At 35.1% G+C, this 21,757-nt stretch overlaps 1 protein-coding gene across 2 annotated transcripts; it reads right to left on the bottom strand.

Annotated features, from left to right (window-relative positions):
* Positions 1 to 1,186: 1,186 nt before the first annotated feature.
* On the bottom strand, positions 1,187 to 16,805 carry LOC107044925 (RNA-binding protein 39). Of its 2 annotated transcripts, none has more exons than XM_015267006.1 (7): positions 16,469 to 16,805; positions 8,576 to 8,634; positions 5,724 to 6,095; positions 3,987 to 4,548; positions 3,034 to 3,134; positions 2,407 to 2,577; positions 1,187 to 1,947 (listed from the first exon to the last, which is right to left on the bottom strand). In XM_015267006.1, the coding sequence occupies exons 1-7, from the start codon at positions 16,556 to 16,558 to the stop codon at positions 1,650 to 1,652; spliced, it is 1,653 nt and encodes a 550-aa protein (XP_015122492.1). In that variant the 5' UTR covers positions 16,559 to 16,805; the 3' UTR covers positions 1,187 to 1,649. The 2 variants fall into 2 exon arrangements, with proteins under 2 accessions (XP_015122492.1, XP_015122493.1); XM_015267007.1 differs by having other exon boundaries at positions 3,999 to 4,548.
* Positions 16,806 to 21,757: the final 4,952 nt, after the last annotated feature.

Genomic DNA, 21,757 nt, shown 5'->3' with positions numbered 1-21,757 from the left:
AATGATGTCAGCAGATATGCCCCTCGTCTTCACATCAATAGAGGACATAATGATTAATGTAGAATAAACATTTACTCTCTACACTTGTTGTAATCAATCTTACGATGAATTTTCAACTTTCAATTACACATTTATGATTCAAAAAATATATTTGTCATCTTCTACTTCAATTCGCCGCAATAATTCATCATCATCGTAGAAAAAATTCATTGCAATTTAAAAGTAATTGTCAAATTGTTTCAATTTGAAATAAATATCAATTCGATAGAAAAAGTTTATCGATCACAAAGAAATAGAAGGCTTCGTTCAATGGTATTACACGATAAAATAAAAATAATTAACAAAATTGTGAGATAATTTCTCGACTATTTTTCATTTATATCTGCGGCGGTTTCCGTTGTTTGGAGGGCAAATGGTGTTTCTTTAGTTTTCTGCTTCTTTCAATCGCTTAATTCGATATCAATTTTTTACGATTCTTCACGAACCACTAGTGAAGTGGTGAGGGAATTCAAGTCTGAACATTTTGAAAATTTTCTCGTGATTGAGTGGATGTAGGAGAAAATGTCAAAAGACATTTTTTGTCAGATATTCAATTCCCTGCAAAAAAGGTTCTGTAACATTTTTCAATAAATCCACTGGATTCTGAGAAATTTACGAATTTGTCTGAATTGTGTTTTTCTTCTTCCTTTTTTTTTCTCAAATTGTTAGTTTTTCGATCATCTCGGTAATGAGTCGCCTCGGTAGAAAATGTTGAGGCATTTTTTGTGGTGATCCTTTTCCTGAGCCCACTCCTCACCCAAATAATTACTGAATTAACAATTGACTGCCCAATTCCATTATCTGCCGAACGTTATCTAAATTCATTTTTTGTTCGATTTTTATCTCTAAATCCCCAGTCGATGCCCCCGTTATTTTGAAAAAGCGTTTTCAATTAATATTGGAGAATGACTTCAATAGAGGAGACATGAATAATTATAATTCAGTAGCGAAGTGGTAAATCGGTACAAGTCAATTTTGACTATTGGCCAGTTTTCAGTTGATATCTCGAAATCTAAGGGAGATGGCAAAATTTTTGTTATAACCTTTTTTGTAGAGCCGATTGAGAGCTACAACAAATGTCATTACAAAAATTTCGCTATTTCTCTTCGATTCGGAAATATTCCTCAAAAACTCAACTGGGAGATGAGTCGACTTAAACCGGTTTACCACTTCGCTGCTGAATTTATTATAGATTATAAATTCAGGGAGTTTTTAGAAAATTCGAGAAAGAAGGAAAGACCATTGACGTATCTACGTACAATTACAGCTGTCTGCAATTTTTTTGACTTTTTTTTCCAATCCAAATTCATAATCTCTGAGTGACGGGGCGTCGAGTTGAAATTTCGAGGTAATCGAACAAAAAAGCAAATCTGCACGTCGTTTGGCAGATAAAGGAGCCGAGCCCGAAGATATTTCCACGTCTCAGCCACTTCACAAAGAAAAAAACCCTCCACGTCTTAAAAATAATCATCCAACAACAGATAAATCATTGAAAAGTCTTCATGACTCTGATATTTATGCAGGTTTTCGTGAAAAAAAAGTGCCCGGCCGAGCTAGGATCGGCCGCAGCACCTCGAAATTGTAGCTTAATCCTCAATTAATTAAGACGATCAAATCCCTCGTCTCGGTGCACTCGGTGCGAGCAGTTGCAGCGCCGTCATGGCGTCGGGGAATAGTGAGTGATAGTTGACGAGTGGTACGTAAGCAGCTGTGATGACTCTGCCAGCGAACCAACGACCGTGGAGTGAGTTGACTGCTGCCACTGCTGTGGCTATTGATGGACATTTAACGTAGACATTTCCCTGGGGCGAGGCTTGGTCCACGTAGACGTGGAGGACTCCACCGTGCTTGTTGCATTCCTCTATCACGTCGTCACGAATTTCCTTGGACCAGGTGGGGTTGGTTTCACTGGAAGAATAATTGCAGTTGAAAAAAATGCCAGGAAATGTAGGAGGTGAGGCGGAGGGGTTTCTATTGTTTTCCTGCAGAAAACCAATCGCTGAACAAAAAAATTAATTCGCCTCTTACATGGCTAAATTGGCTTTTTTTGTATTTTTTTACACAAATAGTGAGTTTTTTTACATGAAAAAAATCGAAATCAGTTGTGCAGAATTCGAATTCCAACCCTCTTCCTCCTCAAAATATTTGAAGAAAAAGACTACTATTATTTTTTAAAAATTAAAATTTTGTTCTCATTCAATTGTCACGGAATCATCAAAAAAACAATTCATTAATGAATAATTTTACTAGGGATAATTCACGTATTAATTTTGCATATTTGTACCCCCGGCAAGATGGTGCACTCGTCCCACCAGGTCTACTTGATATGCAACAAGAAAGAAAATTGATAAATAGAGGTGTACGTACTTTTGGGGATCGAACATATTCGACAGCATGAAACACTGGGTAGCTATCGGTGGTGCTGCCTGAGGGGGTGGCTGGGGGGTTGATATCACAGGTGCCATGTTCAAGGCATTAGCAGCAGCTGGTGGTATCTCCAGGCCAGTTCCCTCTGCTAGTTTAAACATCAATTGTAGCCTGAAAAGAAACAAGAAATATACAGAGTCAGAAATTATTTATTTCAATTTCAAACGAGGGGAAAATTCTTTTTAGTTTAGTTTTTAGTTTAAGTTTTGAAAATAATTTTTCAAAACTTCTGCATGATGCAGGACTCAATTGACAATTTCAGATGACGAAAGATGAAAAAAAAACATCGAGATGACGTTCGAAAGATAGTACACCCGGGCCTTAAGTGGACTTATCTCCCTGTTGAGTTTTTGATGAATATTTCCGAATCTAATCGAAATAGCGAAATTTTCGTGATTACATTTGTTATAGCTCTCAATCGGCTCTACAAAAAAGGATATAACAAAAATGTTGCCATCTCCCTTGGATTCCGAGATATTTATTAAAAACTGGTAATAGTCAAAATTGACTTATACCGTTTTACCACTTCGCTACTGATTTCGTTCACAAAATCCTCTAATAAATTACCTTCCAGTGGCTCCAAGATCGATTCCACTCCTATCGAGTTCATCAGTGTCCAACAACGATGGTCCCTGCATTAGATCAGTTCTCTCAGTGACATTTCCAACCTGAAAAAGTAATGAAAAAAAACTAATGAGTGAAATAGAATGAAATATCCACAGAAGAGTGATAAATTTGTGATAATTGTTTCAAACAACTGGTTAACAGCTGTTACCACTGTTAACAACGATCACAACTATATCAGTGGGGAAAAAACTGCCAGAATAAAAATTACAGGAATAAGATGCATCTATAATTTTATGACTGATTAAAATCATTTATTCAGTGTGAGGAACTTCCTGAGAAAATTCCCTACAAAAAATTTCTTCCAACTGTTTTTGAAATTAATTAGTACCATAAATCCCAGTGCAGTGTGTCCACACGTTTCACAGAATAAAAAAAAGAACCACGATATGAAAAAGAAAAGAATGATATCAGAAAGACTCGAGACAAAACGAAACGTTAATTTATCCCTATGATTTTATACTTCATCCAGTTATATTTCCAGTAAAGTTTAACAATATTTATCATCAATTCTGACTCTTGACAATGATTCAACATGATTAGACCACTGAATATGATAGAAAATTTGAGATTATTCCGATTTTTTATATTCGGTTTTTCGGAAAAAAAAGCTGAAGATTTTTTTTGTGCTTGAGAAAATTCTCTACTAAAAATGTCTTCCACCAGTGTTTAAGAAATTAATCAGTACCATAAATGCCAGTGCAGTGTGTCCACACGTTTCACAGAATAAAAAAAAGAACCACGATAAGAAAAAGAAAAGAATGATATCAGAAAGACTCGAGACAAAACGAAACGTTAATTTATCCCTATGATTTTATACTTCATCCAGTTATATTTCCAGTAAAGTTTAACAATATTTGTCATCAATCCTGACTTCTGACAATGATTCAACATACATAATCAGTTACCTTCATGGGCCTTCCAGCAAGTTCGAACCCATTCAACTGCTCCAGAGCCTTTTTAGCATCATCAGCATTTCTGAAAGTCAAGAATCCATACCCCTTGCTGCGTCCAGTCTCCGGATCCATGATCAGTTGGATATTATCGATCTTTCCGAAGGGCTCGAAGATGCCCCTGAGCATGTCCTCGGTGATGTTGAAGTGCAGTGAACCGACGTACAGTCTCATGGGTCCGGTCTGGCCCTTGGGCATGAGATTTGGCATGGAATTACCCATTCGGTTCTTCTCAGCTTGTGTGTGCTGCACCACTATCGGAACACCCAGGAGTTTCTGGCCGGAGAGACCCAGACCCAGGGTCACACTCTCGGGATCCTTGAACTCGACGTAAGCAATACCCTTGAATCTTCTCGTCTTGTTGCAAGTGATCAGTCTGACGTCTTGGACTTTGCCAACTGATGAGAAAAATTCCTCGAGGTCGCGGGCTCGAATTCTCTGCGAGAGCTGCATGCAGAAGACTGTACGTGCGTCACGCTCTTCTGGAGTTAATTCATCTGTTCTTCTGTAATTAATTTTTGGAAGTGATGTATTAAGGATGATCGGGCGAACTGGGAGGATTGGAAAAAAGCAGCCATTTTTTTATGTATTCTTCAAATGATGGAAAAGGCGTGTGCAAAGTTTCAGACTGCTGGGGAGCATGGTTAATTTATTATGAATTTTTGAGAAAGTGGTCATTTAACCCGTGATCTTATGGAAAGCAAAAAAAAATGCAAAACCCAAGGAAAAAATACAGCCAAAGTCATGAAACTTTAGACACATTTAGAACATGTGATCAGTGATTTTTTGAGTGAAAAAGATTGTCGCCTAGGAGCATTGTTTATTGATAATGGCGAAAAAAGTACTGAAAAATGAAATTTCTGCGCACGCAGCACAAACGAGCAGCAACGTCCCAAGTACCGATCGGGTGGGGGTAGCGCGGTCAATTTAAACGTCTCTTGAGAGAGAGCGATGAATTCGTTGTGATTGGAGCTCCCTCGAGCCAGTGGTACCAGCTCCTGGTGAAAAAAAAAACTACCGACGATGTTGCCACTTTTTCGCATGGATTAATATTTTTTCATTTATTTAAAAAAAAACAATCTGAAAACCATTCAATGCGTGGAACCGATACAAATAAATTTGATTAGCTCCAAAAATAATTTTAAACCGGAGATACTCCCTAATATTGCTTGAATTTTAAATCCGAATGGGAAAAATTTTTCCTCCTCGCCCGATTATCTTTAATGATGATGATTGAAGGATTTCAAATTACGAAAAGTGATGAGATTCAATTTAATTCAGTTATCGCTGATGTTGAATTTATTTCAATATTCGGGAAATGGATAAAAATAAGTAAATAAATAAATGAAACATGAAGATATCATCACATATCATCATAAAACAAAGATTTTTCGGGAGGAAAATTACGTATGGGAGTATCGAATAACGAAGGAGTAGTGCTAGAAATGACATTTCTTGCGTGCACAGAGAATGCAATTTTTTTTCAACTACTGAATCTATTTTTGCGACAAAAATTTTTCATTCCGGCGCACTCTCCATATTCGGCACAAAAAAATCCTTTTTTGATAATTTTCAAAAAAATATTTTCTTGGCACAAGTAAGACTTGTTCGAGAACTTTGTCGTTTTTCTGTCAGTGCATAGATGAAGTATGACACTGCACATGGGAAAATAAAACTTACATTCCAAGAGGACTGACCCCTTTTCCAAAAGGAGGCCGAGCCCTGGGGAGAGTTATAGGCGTCAGGGACCTCTTCCTCCTTCCCCTCTCCCTGTCGCGATCCTTCTCCCTCTCCCTCTCCCGCTCCCTCGTCCTCTCACGATCGCCGCGCTCAGGATGTCTCTCCTTCTCCTTTCTGTCCCTAGACCGTGATCTCCTCTTCCTGTCCCTCTCGCGCTCACGATCGCCCCTATCCCCTCTCTCCTTCTCCCTCTCCCTTTCCCTCTCCCTCTCTCTGTCCCTCTCCCTGTGTCCATCCCTTTCACGATCTCGTGATCGACGTGATCGGCGCTCTCTCGATTTTGACCGGGAGCGAGATCGATGTCTGCTTTTCCTAAAATTTAATAGTCACAGTCAATCCGGAGAAAACGTTTTTTACGCAGAGAGAAAAATTTCAAAAAAACAAATCGTGAATGATCTCGACCGCCAAGAGAACTGATTCAAACATTTACTCTTCTTTTTCCATTGAATAGGGAACTTGCACAGAGTCCAGTTTCCGAATATTTTCAAACTAGGGATGTGCGCGCGCTCGTCTATTCGTTGTGAAAATGAAGAAACCGAATTTATTAAACTTCATATACTCACAGATGTTTTATAAATATTGATAATGACTTGAAGAGAATTAAAGTGCGAGACCTTCAACCAAAACAAATCGAGGGGTTTATCTTTGAAACAATAATTAAAAGTGGATAAAAAAAATATATTGGCACTAACAAATGAAGTTTGTGCTGAAAAATGATTTTCAAAAGGCGTGCTCAGGGTAGACGGGACTATGTTGATAGATTTTAGAGGTTTAAATCTGTGTCAAAGTGTCGAAAGTCGTGGTTGTATAATTATCACTGTTGTTTTTTTTACATCCTGGTACAAAACAATATTTATAAGGAACTTTCATCACTCGATCCGGTTTTTCTGACATTTTGGAGCCAAATACATGTACAGAGTATTTTCCTAGATTTCAGCAGTTGTGCTAAACCGCTTGATGGCGCGCCACACAAAAATTTCGGCCTCCGATGAGGTGACTTCATAGGCCTTTTTAGAACGTTTAAAAAAATTCAATTTTTAAAGGCAAATAAATAATTATTAAACTATTTTCCGTGTTTCCTTATCAAATATGGGTTCTTGGGGGCATATATTTGAGGAAAAAAAAATTTTTTAAAACATGCAAGTTCCCTATTAATCAACTTTTTCAGTCCAAGAAATCCTGAATTCATGAATTCAGGAAAATATTCCTGAATCCTGGATTCATGAATTGAAGAAAAATCCTGGTTTTGCAAAAGAAAAAAAAAGTCGTTTAAAATCATCAGAATTTTTTTGAATAATTTTCTCTCAACGTAATTATCCTCTTCAAAATGTTGTCAAAACACTGACTCGGTCGATGAAAAATGCGTGAGAATAATAATAATCTCTTTATAACTGAGTCCAGTCAATCAATCATGAATAATCACCGATTTTTTAATAACTGGCTCGTTACCGAATTTGTTTTTAACATCGGCTAATACTCACCATCACTTGGGTATTACCGTTTGGGAATTATCGAAATAAAGCGGCATTTACACTAACTGTACGGTGTCTATAACAAAGAGAATATTTTTTGAGAGTGACTGTCACGTCGATGCTTACCGTCTGTTACTTTTTTTTCATTTTTATTGCGTTTTAAATGTTTCTTTTTTATGTTTGATGCTTTTCAACGCGTTTTTGATGCGTGTAACAATGTGCTATGAACAGAAAATCAAGAAAAACATCTGTGATTAAGTGAATAAGGCTTTTGGATAAGTTGGGATCATTTTTTAGGGGATTGGAAAATTTTTGGGGGAAACGATTTTTTTTTTAACACGATTTCAGTTTTGTCGCGAATCTTGCCATCCGAATACCTTTTTAAATTTTTCATTGTTGAATATATATTTTCGGGCATTTCTTCAATGAATATTGTGAACAATATTTTATTCAATTTTCAGTAGAGAAAATGATACCATTCTATAAAACATGAATAAACGAATCATAATTGTCCAAATGATTTTGGTCAGAGGGAAATATAATAGTTCTAGTGACTTAATAGCTAGAACTATGAAATCTTTACTTCTCTAAATATACCAGGGGACTATATGACCCCCGTGACCCTTAATCTGACCCTTGTAGCCCTTATTTGAACCCTTATTCTTACCCTTAAAGTAGCTCTACCCTTACGGTAAATTCAAAGATTATTGAAAACTGCAAAACAATTGCAGAAAACTCGATTAGATTCGGAATTCCAATTTTTTTCTCAATTTAATTATCGTTTTGGTGTTTCAAAGAAGAAATGTTTAAAAATCAGGATTTAACCCAGTGTCTTACGTGAAAATCAACATTTCCATTGTAATTAAAGATTAAAATCTGAATTTTTTTCCATTAGATGTGAAAAAATCAAGAATTTTTTTGACACCCCTTGTTTTGCAAACAAGTTTTATTATTTATTTACAAGAGGGAAATGTTTGAAAAAATATCAATATTTTGCGAAAATCAATTTAGATAATGCGGACTGGGTATGAATTTTTTCAATTTTTTTCCATGCAATTTAGTTGAAAAATTGAAAAACTGAAAATATCCAAAAGTACAGCGTAGCCCGGCCGAAAGGTAGAGCTACTTTAATCGACCCTCATCGCCCATCCCTAGATATAGCTGCGCTCGCGCCGCGTCAAGTAAAACCGAAAAAAAAAAAAACAAATTTTCCAAATTGCGCAAAATGGTTGTTTTCATCCTTCCCTAACATCCCAGCCTTATTCACCTTAATTACAGAAATTGATGAACTGAAAATGAATGAAAAATAAATAAACTCACCCAGAACCTCTCCTACTGGACCCATTCTCCCTGGACTTATCTTTGGACGATTCCTGCTCCTACGAACAGCAAACAGTTGAATGCCATGCCAGCCAGCCAAGATGGCAGGGACGCGCGAACAAGGGGACAAAAAGCAAATCATCTGACGTTAGTTAAATCTCAATAATGATGATCATTAAATTTTTAATAATCTTGAATCAATTAAACTCTTCAACTTCCTTCCGGAAATGTCACGAATTCCCTCCAACGCCCATCAAGCCCACGAGTTACGTTGATCTCACAATATCATGATCTTTTACATTGAAAAATCACTAAAGGGTGAAGTGGAAGTTGATACGGCAGACATTTTCACTATACATTTCGGCAATGAGAGGTGAATTTGCCGAGTCGCAAAACCCGTCTCAAACTTACCAAATCGCTTATCGGGTTTTAGGAAAGCATTGCAATCTTGGGTTGAGCATGCCTTGGTCTTAAACTACCAATGGCCAACCACACATCCTTTTTCTTCTGCAAAAGAGAGCCCTCGTCAAAGACAGTACGATTTTTTTTTATTTTTTGTCAGGTTTTTTTATAAGACGTGATGGATCCTATTGTTTAGTATCCGGGGAATTCATCCCTCAAATTCATCTCAGAACAAAGCAATTCCAGATAAATACGCCTGAGTGTAATCTTCTTGAACATTCTTTTTCGTTTCAACTTGTGCTCGACATTGAGCAATTTAACATTGAGTAATTTATCGGATTAGTTGAGTGTCAATCGTGTGTAAAACAGTTCTACAGCTCGTTTGCATTCTTTGATGTTTTCGTTGTACGTTGCGCATGAGGAGTGTCTACACTGATAGAGAAAATTATTTTTATTGAGATGTCTCTTTCTTGGAATAAGTATTGTATACTTGAACCAATTTCAAATGAATAACATCTTACGGTGGATATCAATTATTTCTTCTTGAAATACATTTACTTGAATCAAATTAAACAGTCCCTGGCGTCGAGTCACGTGTATTCACCACAAAAATGAAAAAGTTCTATTTTTTTAACCTAATATAATCTCCAGTCGAGAAATTTTCTACTTTAATGAATTGATCAAAAATTCGTATCTAGGTGATGATTACATTGAGGAATGAATTGAATGTTTTCTCGAATGAAGCCGATGTTTAAATTGAGCTCTCCGTACATCACATTGAACGAAATTTGTGATATCCAAGTTTGTGTAGAATTGCCGTAATCTGTGATTCTGTTATTGTAAACTAATGCGATTTTTTTAAGTCAAGAAATATAAACTTCTTTCAACTCAACGACATCTTACTACAATCTCAAAGCTTTTTCCGCGTAACAATATTCATCCTGATTCGACATACGAAATGCTCACTTCAATTATAATTTACTTGGAGCAACGTATGATCGTGTTGATTGAGATAACAACGTATTTAGTCATGAGAATAATTTTGATTTTTGAGTAAACCGACGAATTTCTGGAGTTGGCAAACTTTTGGCTAGAAAGAAATCAAATACTCTCATTATTGCGACAAATAAAAGCAACTTCAATTCTAGAGAAGTTCCATTTCTCCCAATCAAATGTATCTCAAGAAGAGATAACTGGTATTCACTGTGGAATCATGTTTATTTGAAAATTAACAATCAAATGATAGTTGGTTCAAATAAAATTCTCTCGCTAAAATTAATTGTTTCTGTCAGTGTATCATGCTGTCAAAAATTCTCGCTGACTGATCTCAAGGAAACATCGCTGCGTCGGCAATGGTTTTGTGTGACGGTGAAGGAAATGCTGGGTGATGTCAGCAGCTTTCTTACAAATTTCAGGTGGATATAGAGTAGAAAACGAGGAATTCAATCGTACAAAAAATTATCATCTTCCGATAATGGACTTTCAAGGGGTGATCGTTAGAATTTTTCAATTCTTTAGGTAATATCGTTGTGATTGATTGTCGCGATGATTGGAAACGGTGATTCAGCTGTCAATGGGACTATAATATAAAGTTTATATAATACTTGATATTGCTGTTCATGATGATACAATTATGGGTTTCACTGTTGCAATGAACATTGCTCAAACCATCGGAAATAATACGTTAGATGGATTATTTATTCGACTTTGCGGTCATTCGTAATGAAGCTGAAACTAGCGAAAGATTCGACAGCAGAAGATTTGTCTTAGGCAAATCTAGGGGTGTACAAATATTTTTAAGCAATGTACAAACTCTTTCGCACTTAAATAACATTTGTACATATGATTATTTGACTCTCCTACACTTAAATATCCCCTAAATTGAATTTTCCGCTGACGAATCTTCTGCTAGTTTCAGCTTCATTCATTCGTAATAGGGAATTGCCTTGTTCAATTATGACGGGAGTCTACCATGATGTTATTGGCTAGAGATAATCTGGTCAGAGATGAGCGGACAAGTTGCGATTTTTTATTGGTGCCACAATTTTAGGGCTGACTAGCGGGCTTAACAAAAAAAAAACTAGCGGGATTTTTCGAAGAATTCCATACTATTAAACCAATTCTTATGGAAATGAAGATGACATATTCCTCCTAAATTCTGATTGGTACACTAATTTCTTCATTTAGAAATGAAATTCAGTAGCGAAGTGGTAGAGCGGTTTAAGTCGACTCACCTCCCCGTTGAGTTTTCGAGGAATATTTTCGAATCTAAGGGAGATAGCGAAATTTTCGTAATTACGTTTGTTGTAGCTCTCAGTCGGCTCTACAAAAAAGATTATGACAAAAATTTTGCTATCTCCCTTAGATTCCGAGATATTCATTGAAAACTGGTCAACAGTCAAATTTGACTTATACCGTTTTACCACTTCGCTACTGAATTGTAATTCGTCTGGGAAGGCATTCCAAGTGATGGAGCTGACGCTAGCGGAATACTCGCCAGGGGAAGATTCAATTTAAATCACGTGCAAACGAGTTTCCAGACGACTTATGAGACAATGGAACTTACTATCGGAGTAGAAACTGGACTCCAAGTTTTTTCGTCGTCAGACGACTGTTTAGCAAAAGCCAAATTCTTACACCATACACTGAGAGAAAAACAAACATGTCAAACAAATCTTGTTTGGGCCAACAAAATCGCTGGTTGAAAATTGCCAAAAAAGAATTTGTTTGGTTTCGAATTTGAAAGTCTTAAACATGAATAATTGTTCTGCTTTCGACAGCAACGAAATATTTGGCTCAAGAGGCGGATAATTCACGCCAGACGGCGCCTTTTCAGGATGAAAATGTCTCATATAGAGGAAAATTTATCAACAAATATTTTATCCCTAAGTTACAAAATTGCTATCATATCATTATTATTGTTTCATTTAAGGGTTCATTTGTTGTCTGTGATTATTAGACAGCTGAAACGAAAAACGACTATCCCTTGTTTCGCATTAAACAAAGATTTTTCGGGAGCAAATTACGTATGGGAGTATCGAATAACGAAGGAGTAGTGCTAGAAATGACATTTCTTGCGTGTACAGAGAATGCAATTTTTTTTCAACTACTAAATCTATTTTTGCGACAAAAATTTTTCATTCCGGCGCACTCTCTCCGTATTTTGCACAAAAAAATCCTTTTTTGATCATTTTCAAAACAATATTTTCGTGGCACAAGTAAGACTTGTTTGAGAACTTTGTTGTTTTTCTCTCACTCAGTGTAAGAAAAAAAAAACTTTCGTCAAGAAATTTTGTACTTGTCCTAAAGATGAGGACAATTTCTTGATGACAAGGAAGCAATTTCTCAAATCAAGTAAAATTCAGTTAATTCATTTAATAGTTTTCTCGCCTCAATTTTAAATCGTTTTAGTGCAAAAGTCACTTGAATTGATTTGACAAGTCGTTTTCTTGATATGAACCACCAATTGCCCTCATCTTTCGGACAAGTATAAAATTTCTTGGCCCATTTTTCTTGACGCATTCTCCTTGATTTTGAGAATATCATGGGGTAAAATTACACGAGACGATTTATCTGGAATAAAATTGTTTGCCCCGTTTTTTTTTCTGGAATGAACTCACCTTCAACCCTATTGTTTCATCTAATATGCCTAGTCTCTGCATTCATTATTATTATTCGATGATTATTACAATGCGCAAGGGGAATTGCCCATTCTTGCAATTTTTTTCATTGAATATTACAGTTTTGTTAGTCAGAATTTTCATGTTAAAGATATTGTTTTTATTTGAAGGGGTTGAAATTACATGAAAAAACATCATTATGAGCCTCCGAGGAATCCCAAGATCTAGAAAAACTCAGTAAAATGAGGCAAATCAAGGAAAATTCAATATAGCAGTGGCAAAATGAGATGAATCAAGTTTTTATTAAAAATGGGGGGGGGGGACAATAGACCCTTTACTTTTTGGAATAATTTTTTATTTTAATGAAAAGTGAAATTCGTCTCCTTTGCGATGAGCCTAGACTGAGCTCAACTGATGAATCAGCTTCTGAGTTATGAATGTTAACAAAAAATAATATTGATATTATTTATATTAATATTTTGAAAACATCAAGAGTGTCCATTTTACTCCACCCACCCCTATTTTCGTATCGAAGAGAGACAAAAGAATTTTTGTGCCTCCCTCGTAGATCGGAATGACCGATAAAAATTTCAATATCTCGTTCAGATCTCGAGGTACTGAAAATTGAGCTCATCTCAGTTTACCACTTTCTACAGAATCTAATCAGGAAAAATACCTCTTCCTCGAGCATAATTATCTCCAGGTTATCTTCTACATCCGCTTAAACTCCTCCCTCACCCCCAAATCTCACCATTATCGAATAACCCCAACAACAATGAATTCAGAAGTGAAAAGGGAGTGATCAGGGTGAATCGATTTCTCTCGAGCATCAGTTTTTTGTGAATATCGCGTTATTTGATAAAAAAATCGAAATTTTCGTTAAGGACATTTTTGTTGCTCTTTTTTTGCTCTATAAAAAAGGTTCCTATCAAATTTTCCCATCTTCCCTAAATTCAAAGATATTGACCGAAAACTTACCTTCAAGTCGAGTTTTTTTTTTTTTTTTTTTTTTTTTTTTTTTTTTTTTTTTTTTTTTTTTTTTTTTTTTTTTTTTTTTTTTTTTTTTTTTTTTTTTTTTTTTTTTTTTTTTTTTTTTTTTTTTTTTTTTTTTTTTTTTTTTTTTTTTTTTTTTTTTTTTTTTTTTTTTTTTTTTTTTTTTTTTTTTTTTTTTTTTTTTTTTTTTTTTTTTTTTTTTTTTTTTTTTTTTTTTTTTTTTTTTTTTTTTTTTTTTTTTTTTTTTTTTTTTTTTTTTTTTTTTTTTTTTTTTTTTTTTTTTTTTTTTTTTTTTTTTTTTTTTTTTTTTTTTTTTTTTTTTTTTTTTTTTTTTTTTTTTTTTTTTTTTTTTTTTTTTTTTTTTTTTTTTTTTTTTTTTTTTTTTTTTTTTTTTTTTTTTTTTTTTTTTTTTTTTTTTTTTTTTTTTTTTTTTTTTTTTTTTTTTTTTTTTTTTTTTTTTTTTTTTTTTTTTTTTTTTTTTTTTTTTTTTTTTTTTTTTTTTTTTTTTTTTTTTTTTTTTTTTTTTTTTTTTTTTTTTTTTTTTTTTTTTTTTTTTTTTTTTTTTTTTTTTTTTAATGAGTATTAACCCTGTCATTGGACTGTTTGCACACATGATTATTATATACATTCAAACATAAAATTACAACGTTTCGTATTATACAGGGTTTTCAAATTCGAATGTGGTTTTTATTTATTTATTCGCATCTCGACTAAGAATGCGGCTATGGTGTGTTTGACTCATCTTAGATGAATCAAATCCGTTTGTCTTTTTTCGGGAATATCTCGTTATCTAACAAACATGACCAAATTTTCATTCGACCATTTTTTGTAGAGCAGAATCCCTTCTCCAAAAATGCTCTGGACAAAAAGTTCGCTATTCACTTACATTTCTAAGATATTCATAAAAAACTGATCTGCCTCGGAGTAAGGAGGAAGCGAAACTGGGCCGTTTTTAATTTAATAACTCGAGATCAAAGGAGTTCTTTCCATTCTATCCAAAAGGTATTTTGCCAAGCTTTGAGGATATCCAAGTACTTTTGAACACTTTTTCTCCAGTGAAATGCCTTTCTACTTTTCTAGTCGAACATCAGAGCTTTCATTTGAGCCCCATCTAACCCCTAGTTTCCGGACATTTTACAATGGTTTTATTATTCAAGAATCTCGACATTAAACCGTTAGAAAACATTTTAAAAATCCGAAAAAAAATTAGAAAGATTGCTTATGAACAAAGATTGATAGAATAATTTACAAATTGCAATTTTTGACAATTTCGAGCATTTTCTATAAATAATTTACAAACAATCAATTTTCCGTCATAAAAATCATTTGTTCGAAACTGTAATCAACTTATTCATATTTAGAATTGTACCAGAATTTGATATTTATAAACAAAGAATGCTTTAAAAAATAATAATTCTATGCAAAATGTAATTTGAATGACACAGAATATTCATAATTCTTTTTAAATATTTCTCATGCAATTTAATTGACAAATTTGATGGTTGAAAATTGTTGAATCTACACTGACAGGCGAAATTAATTTTATGAAGAGAACTTTATTTGGGCCAACTATCATTTGGTTGTTAATTTTCAAATAAACATGATTTCACAGTGAACATCAGTTATCTCTTCTTGAGATACATTCGATTGGGAGAAATCGAACTTCTCTAGCATTCAAGTTGCTTTTATTTGTCGCAATAATGAGAGTATTTGATTTCTTTCTAGCCAAAAGTTTGCCAACTCCAGAAATTCGTCGATTTACTCAAAAATCAAAATTATTCTCATGACTAAATACGTTGTTATCTCAATCAACACGATCATACGTTGTTCCAAGTAAATTATAATTGAAGTGAGCATTTCGTATGTCGAATCAGGATGAATATTGTTACGCGGAAAAAGCTTTGAGATTGTAGTAAGATGTCGTTGAGTTGAAAGAAGTTTATATTTCTTGACTTAAAAAAATCGCATTAGTTTACAATAACAGAATCACAGATTACGACAATTCTACACAAACTTGGATATCACAAATTTCGTTCAATGTGATGTACGGAAAGCTCAATTTAAACATCGGCTTCGTTCGAGAAAACAACATTCAATTCATTCCTCAATGTAATCATCCCCTAGATACGAATTTTTGATCAGTTCATTAAAGTAGAAAATTTCTCGACTGGAGATTATATTAGGTTAAAAAAAATCGAACTTTTCCATTTTTGTGGTGAATACATGTGACTTGACGCCAAGGACTATTTTATTCCATTCAAGTAAATGTATCTCAAGAAGAAATAACTGATATCCACCGTAAGCTGTTATTCATTTGAAAGAAAGAAGCATCTCAATAAAAATAATTTCTTCCATCAGTGTCCAGTCTGGTCCGTACCAAACTGCAAAAAATACCTGGATATCCCCAATAGCCTCCCCCAAGCACGACTCACCCTGTCCCACCCTTCACACCACAACTCCAACAAAAAAAAATTGAAAAAAAAAATAAATAAATAAAAAATGATGATAGTGATGGCAATGGCTTAAGTACCTCTTATTCAAGTGCATTCAAGGAACTTGCTGTCGATCATCGGTACGACCGAGAGGGTACATTTGTTACGTACCATCTATAAGTACAGAAAATCATGGCATTGATCAATCAATTAAAACGAATTTCCAATGTTTCATTAAAATCTCTACTTCTCTTTCATCAGATTATCAATTAGCCTTCAGCCAATACGTGAAATGAGGACGCCTGCCTCAACTGTTACACAATGCCTCAGTCATTAATATATTTTTTTCCTTCCACATTTGATAATGGAGTGAATTTAGTCATTCCTCTGCTCCGAGAATTGTCCATTTTCTTTATCAACAAATATTTCGATTTATTATCACTTACCCCTTTTCTGTACGGTGCCTCGAGCATCGCCTCCACGTCCAAGTCCTCCGCCATTGTGCGACTTGGAGATGTTTCTGAAATGCCACGCATTAGCACACGACAATTTCAATGATTAGAACTCACTGGTGGATTATGGATTTTCAGTATTTGTTCTTCTGGGTGTTCACTTTAATTGTTTACTTCGGTTGATTGGGCGATCAGGGGTTGGGGGGTTGTTTGGACCCTTGAGGGGGTATTCAACGTGTTTTTGGTCGAAGTTTTGGTGAGAAAACTCTCGCGAACGTTTGGGCGAAAGGCGAAAATGGCTGACGAATTGTGGGTCTTTGCGGATGTGACGTCGGCGTCAAGGGAAGAGTGAGAGGACCTCCGGCGGCGGTGGAGGGAATCAGGGGAAGGGTGGACGGTGCTGACGCTGGTGGGGGTTTTGAAGTTACAAGTGGGTCAGTCGGTAAAGTAGTTATTGTTCAATAGGGAACTTTTTTTTTTCTTCCGAAAATATATGCCTTTCAATTGAAAGCCCGAGTTGAAGACCCGAGTTTGTAGCAAAGATGTCAGACAAGATATGAATGTTTTTTTGGGCTCAAACGAAAGAGCGGGTCGAGAAATGGCGTGCTAGGACCTCTAAAGATGGTTTTGAACCAGGGGAGACTCCTAGACCCCAATGTTCTATACATACTCCTAGACCCCATTGTCCTCCTAGACAATGTTGTCACAACTCTGCTTTTCAATTGAAAACAGACATCATCTTTAGAGACATTTGTCATGTTTAGAGGCCCTAGCACGCCATTTCTCGACCCGCTCTTTCATTTGAGCCCAAAAAAACATTCATATCTTGTCTGACATCTTTGCTACAAACTCGGGCCTTCAACTCGGGCTTTCAATTGAAGGCCCGAGTTGTAGACCCGAGTTTGTAGCAGCGATGTCAGACAAGATATGAATGTTTTTTTGGGCTCAAATGAAAGAGCGGGTCGAGAAATGGCGTGCTAGGGCCTCTAAACATGACAAATGTCTCTAAAGATGATGTCTGTTTTCAATTGAAAAGCAAAGTTGTGGCATCATTGTCTAGGAGGACAATGGGGTCTAGGAGTATGTATAGTACATTGGGGTCTAGGAGTCTCCCCTGGTTCAAAACCATCGTCAGAGGTCTTAGCACGCCATTTCTCGACCCGCTCTTTCGTTTGAGCACAAAAAAACATTCATATCTTGTCTGACATCTTTGCTACAAACTCGGGTTTTCAACTCGGGCCTTCAATTGAAAGCCCGAGATATATATTTATAAAAAATTATTATTATATATATATATATATATATATTTTTTTCACAATTACATCATTGTTCAAAAATTTCTTTATGTACTACATTTTTCATATATCTATTTCCATCTTTTTTAGTTTTTATTCGACCTCCTTCAGTCATGCATATTTTCAATTTTTCACTTGTCTTCACTCTTGACAATACCACGTGTAATTGACCACGACTGCATACATTGCTTTTAAGATAAACACTTACTTTTTCTGTCTATCCATTGACGTTTTTCTATGTACCCATAAAATGTTGGAATTGATCATTATTTTAAATCAAGACGTACCAATTTTTTTTTAAATGTCAATGGATATGACACTTTTTCATCACTTTAATCCCATTTCAATAAAATGGAATAAGAAAAATGCACAGAATGATCAGCAAGAAAATAAAAATTTCGATTTTTCAATATCTCCGGAAAGTTTTACAACTGATATATTTTTTCAAATAATGAAAGAATACCCATCAATTCAATTTCTATCCTCCCATTTTGATAGAGTGCATAAAAGAATAGCAAAGAGTAAAAATCGGAGATGAAAAATTTTATCGGATTAATATAATGTAATTGCCCATCACTGAAAATTACCAAGACGATTGAAATTTCCTCGAAAAAATTGAGTCGCCATCGAGCTCCCCAGAAATTATTTATCAACGGTTCTCCCCGCACCCAAACAAAGAGAATGCCTGACAAAACGCTACCCCAGAAATCGATAGAAGAAAAAATTCTACGCAGTATCTTCTGCATCCTACATCAAGACTCCTCAAGAATCGTTGAGTTGCGGCGTTAGGGGTGCTACCCCAGATTCTCCCCCATCTAGCTCCTACGAATCCATTAATCGTAGGGACCCCTCGGTCAGGAGGGTGGAAATGCCAAAGGGAGTTGCGTAAAAACGAGGCCAGGCAATACAGAAGGCGTGGTCCATGCACGCAGCAACGAATTTCCTTCCGAGTTTTTCTTACGAATCTCCCTCCCCGGTCTATCTATTCTTTTTTTTTCCCCGGGTGTTGAATGACCCTATGTGGGTTGCTGGGTCGACAATATACGATAAAGAAAGGGCGACGGGGAAATGAAGGGCTGGAGCATTTCCTCCAGGATGTTTTTCCTTTCTTCCCTTTTACGTCACGTCCCTGACGTAAGAAACGAATAAAGAGCGAATTATCTCGGGTGCACTGATAGAAGACATTATTTTTATTTGAGATCTTTCTTTCTTGGATCTAGCATTGTATACGTGAACCATTCTGGAATACATAAGGTCTTACGGTGAATATCAGTTATTTCTTCCTGAGATACATTTACTTGAATGGAATAAAACAGTCTTTGGCGTCAAGTCACATATATTCACCACAAAAATGGAAAAGTTATATTTTTTTTAACCTAATATAGTCGCCAGTCGAGAAATTTTCTACTTTCATGAATTGATAAAAAATTGGTTCCTAGGAGATGATTACATTGAGGAATGAATTGAATGTTGTTTTCTCGAATGAAGCCGATGTTTAAATTGAGCTTTCCGTACATCACATTGAACGAAATTTGTGATATCCATGTTTGTGTAGAATTGCCGTAATCTGTAATTCTGTTATTGTAAACTAATGCGATTTTTTAAAGTCAAGAAATAAACTCCTTTCAACTCAACGACATTTTACTATAATCTATCTTTCGAACGTTATCTCGATGTTTTTTTTCATCTCTCGACATCTGAAATTGTTAATTAAGTCCTGCATCATGCAGAAGTTTTGAAAAATTATGAATGAATAATCAATAAAAAGTAGAAAAAATTCTTAATTTTTTCAAAGAGCATTTTTAATTTATATTCAGAATAAGTTGAATAACAAGAAATTGTAAAATGTATCTGATTTACGGTGACAAATGGCGGCTTGTCACCCAATATCATGCAGGGGGAAGACTGATTTCGTAAATCTTTTCCCACACTGTACGGAGACATTTATTACGGAAAAGGCTCTTTGAAAAAAGTTGTAATATTTTGGAGAATTTTTTAATCACACCTTTATCACGTAAAAATGGTAGATGACTACATACCACTGTNGCCACAGCGAATCAGATATGTGTAATTTCCACTTTTTTCAACTCATTCTGAATCTCAATTAAAAACGCTCTTTGAAGAAGTTCACAATTTTTTAAATTTTTTTTATCATTCTATCATAATTTTTGGGAATTTCTACATGACGTACCACTCAATTGACAATTTTGGATTACGACAGATAAAAAAAATCCAGATAACATTCGAAAGATAGTACACTCGGGCCTGAAATCCTGATTTTACACATTTCTTCCTTGAAAAACCAAAACGATAATTAAATTGAGGAAAAAATTGGAATTCCGAATCTAATCGAGTTTTCTGCAATTGTTTTGCAGTTTTCAATAATCTTTGAATTTACCGTAAGGGTACAGCTACTTTAATAAGCTCGTCAAATATTGAACAAAACCGGGAATTCCCCTAGCTCTCCAATAGAACAGGTGGGAAATTCCATTTCCCACTTAGAAATATTTTTCGGGGGTTCAACGACCCATTGCCGCTGGTGAGTCGAAGGAAAAAGCAGTTGAGCGTGAAGAATGGTCAGAGTGTAGGGACTGAAATTTTTACCTCCGTCCTTTCATTATTTCTTTTTTTTTCGGCCGAGGGACAAATAAAGGGAAAGTCGAAGTCCTCGGGATTCGGGGGATTGGCCCACCTTCCCTCGGTTCAACGCCCCCGCAGTCAGGCCCTCGCCAGGTCAATAAAGAGAGAGGAGGAATGGTCAAAGAAACCTGTATACCGATCCCCATGAGCGTGAATCACAGGTTTTAGTGGTCACTGGCCCTTTTCTATTAATGGAAGTGGTGAATCGATTTCGGAGGCAGGTTGCAGGGGCACCCATAATGCTCCGTGGAATTTTTGGTTATGACATCGAGGGCATTAGCCCCGGGTTAATAGTCATCCTCAGCGTGGGGGAAATGTCGATTTTCTTTTCCCTTTTCTGGTGCCGACCTCCTCCGATGTCATTCGATATCTCGAGTGCTAGTCAGAATATTTGATTTTTTTTGCCTCCGAATGGAAGCTTTGTAATGCAAAATTTCTGCCCTGTCGATCTAATTGTTTTTGAGAACAGGCGATTCGTTTTTTAATCGTCAGTTATCAAATTTGGCAATTAATTTGCGGGAGAAAAATTTGAGAAAAAATGATGAAAATCACATTTGCCATTATTTTTTTTTATATTTGTTGTTTGTAAATAAATAATTGAAATTGTTAGACTTTCGGAACACTTGCTTTTGGTTTTTTAATCGTCAGTTATCAAATTTGGCAATTAATTTGCGTGAGAAAAATTTGAGAAAAAATGATGAAAATCACATTTGCCATTATTTTTTTTAAAATTTGTTGTTTGTAAATAAATAATTGAAATTGTTAGACTTTCGGAACACTTGCTTTTGGTTTTTTAATCGTCAGTTATTAAATTTAGCAATTAATTTGCGTGAGAAAAATTTGAAAAAAATTATCAAAATTACAATTTTATTTTATTATTTTTATTTTTTATTTTTTATATTTGGAATTAATCGCGAGATTATGCAACATTCTGCATCGGAAAATTGTAGTTTTCAAACAATTCGTGAACTTTTCAGAGTTTTTTGGAACATTTTGTATCGGAAAATTGAAGTTTTCCAGACGATTTGTGAACTTTTCAGAGAATTCTCTACCATTCTGGATCGTTCTTGAACTTCCGAGAACTTTCCATTGCATTTTTAATCAGTTATTACAAAATATCCAGACCACATTTCGGAAAACTTTTTCCTCTGGAATGGTTCATAGACTAGAAAGACTATTCATTTAAAAATATTCGAAAATTGGACTCTATGCAAGTTCCCTATTCCTCAAACCAGTACACAATTATCAGTAAAAAATTTTGGACTAATTGTAAGACAACGAGTGCTTCTACTTGATAACGGAATAATTCTTCGATAAATATTTAAGGGAAAAATGAAAACACAAGTAA

Source organism: Diachasma alloeum, unplaced genomic scaffold (genome assembly GCF_001412515.2).
Source record: "Diachasma alloeum isolate Michigan unplaced genomic scaffold, Dall2.0 Dall_scaffold_00840, whole genome shotgun sequence".
In the NCBI taxonomy this organism is placed as follows: Eukaryota; Metazoa; Arthropoda; class Insecta; order Hymenoptera; family Braconidae; genus Diachasma; species Diachasma alloeum.
Note: the sequence above shows the minus strand (reverse complement) of the source record. Positions and strands in the feature narration are given on the sequence as shown.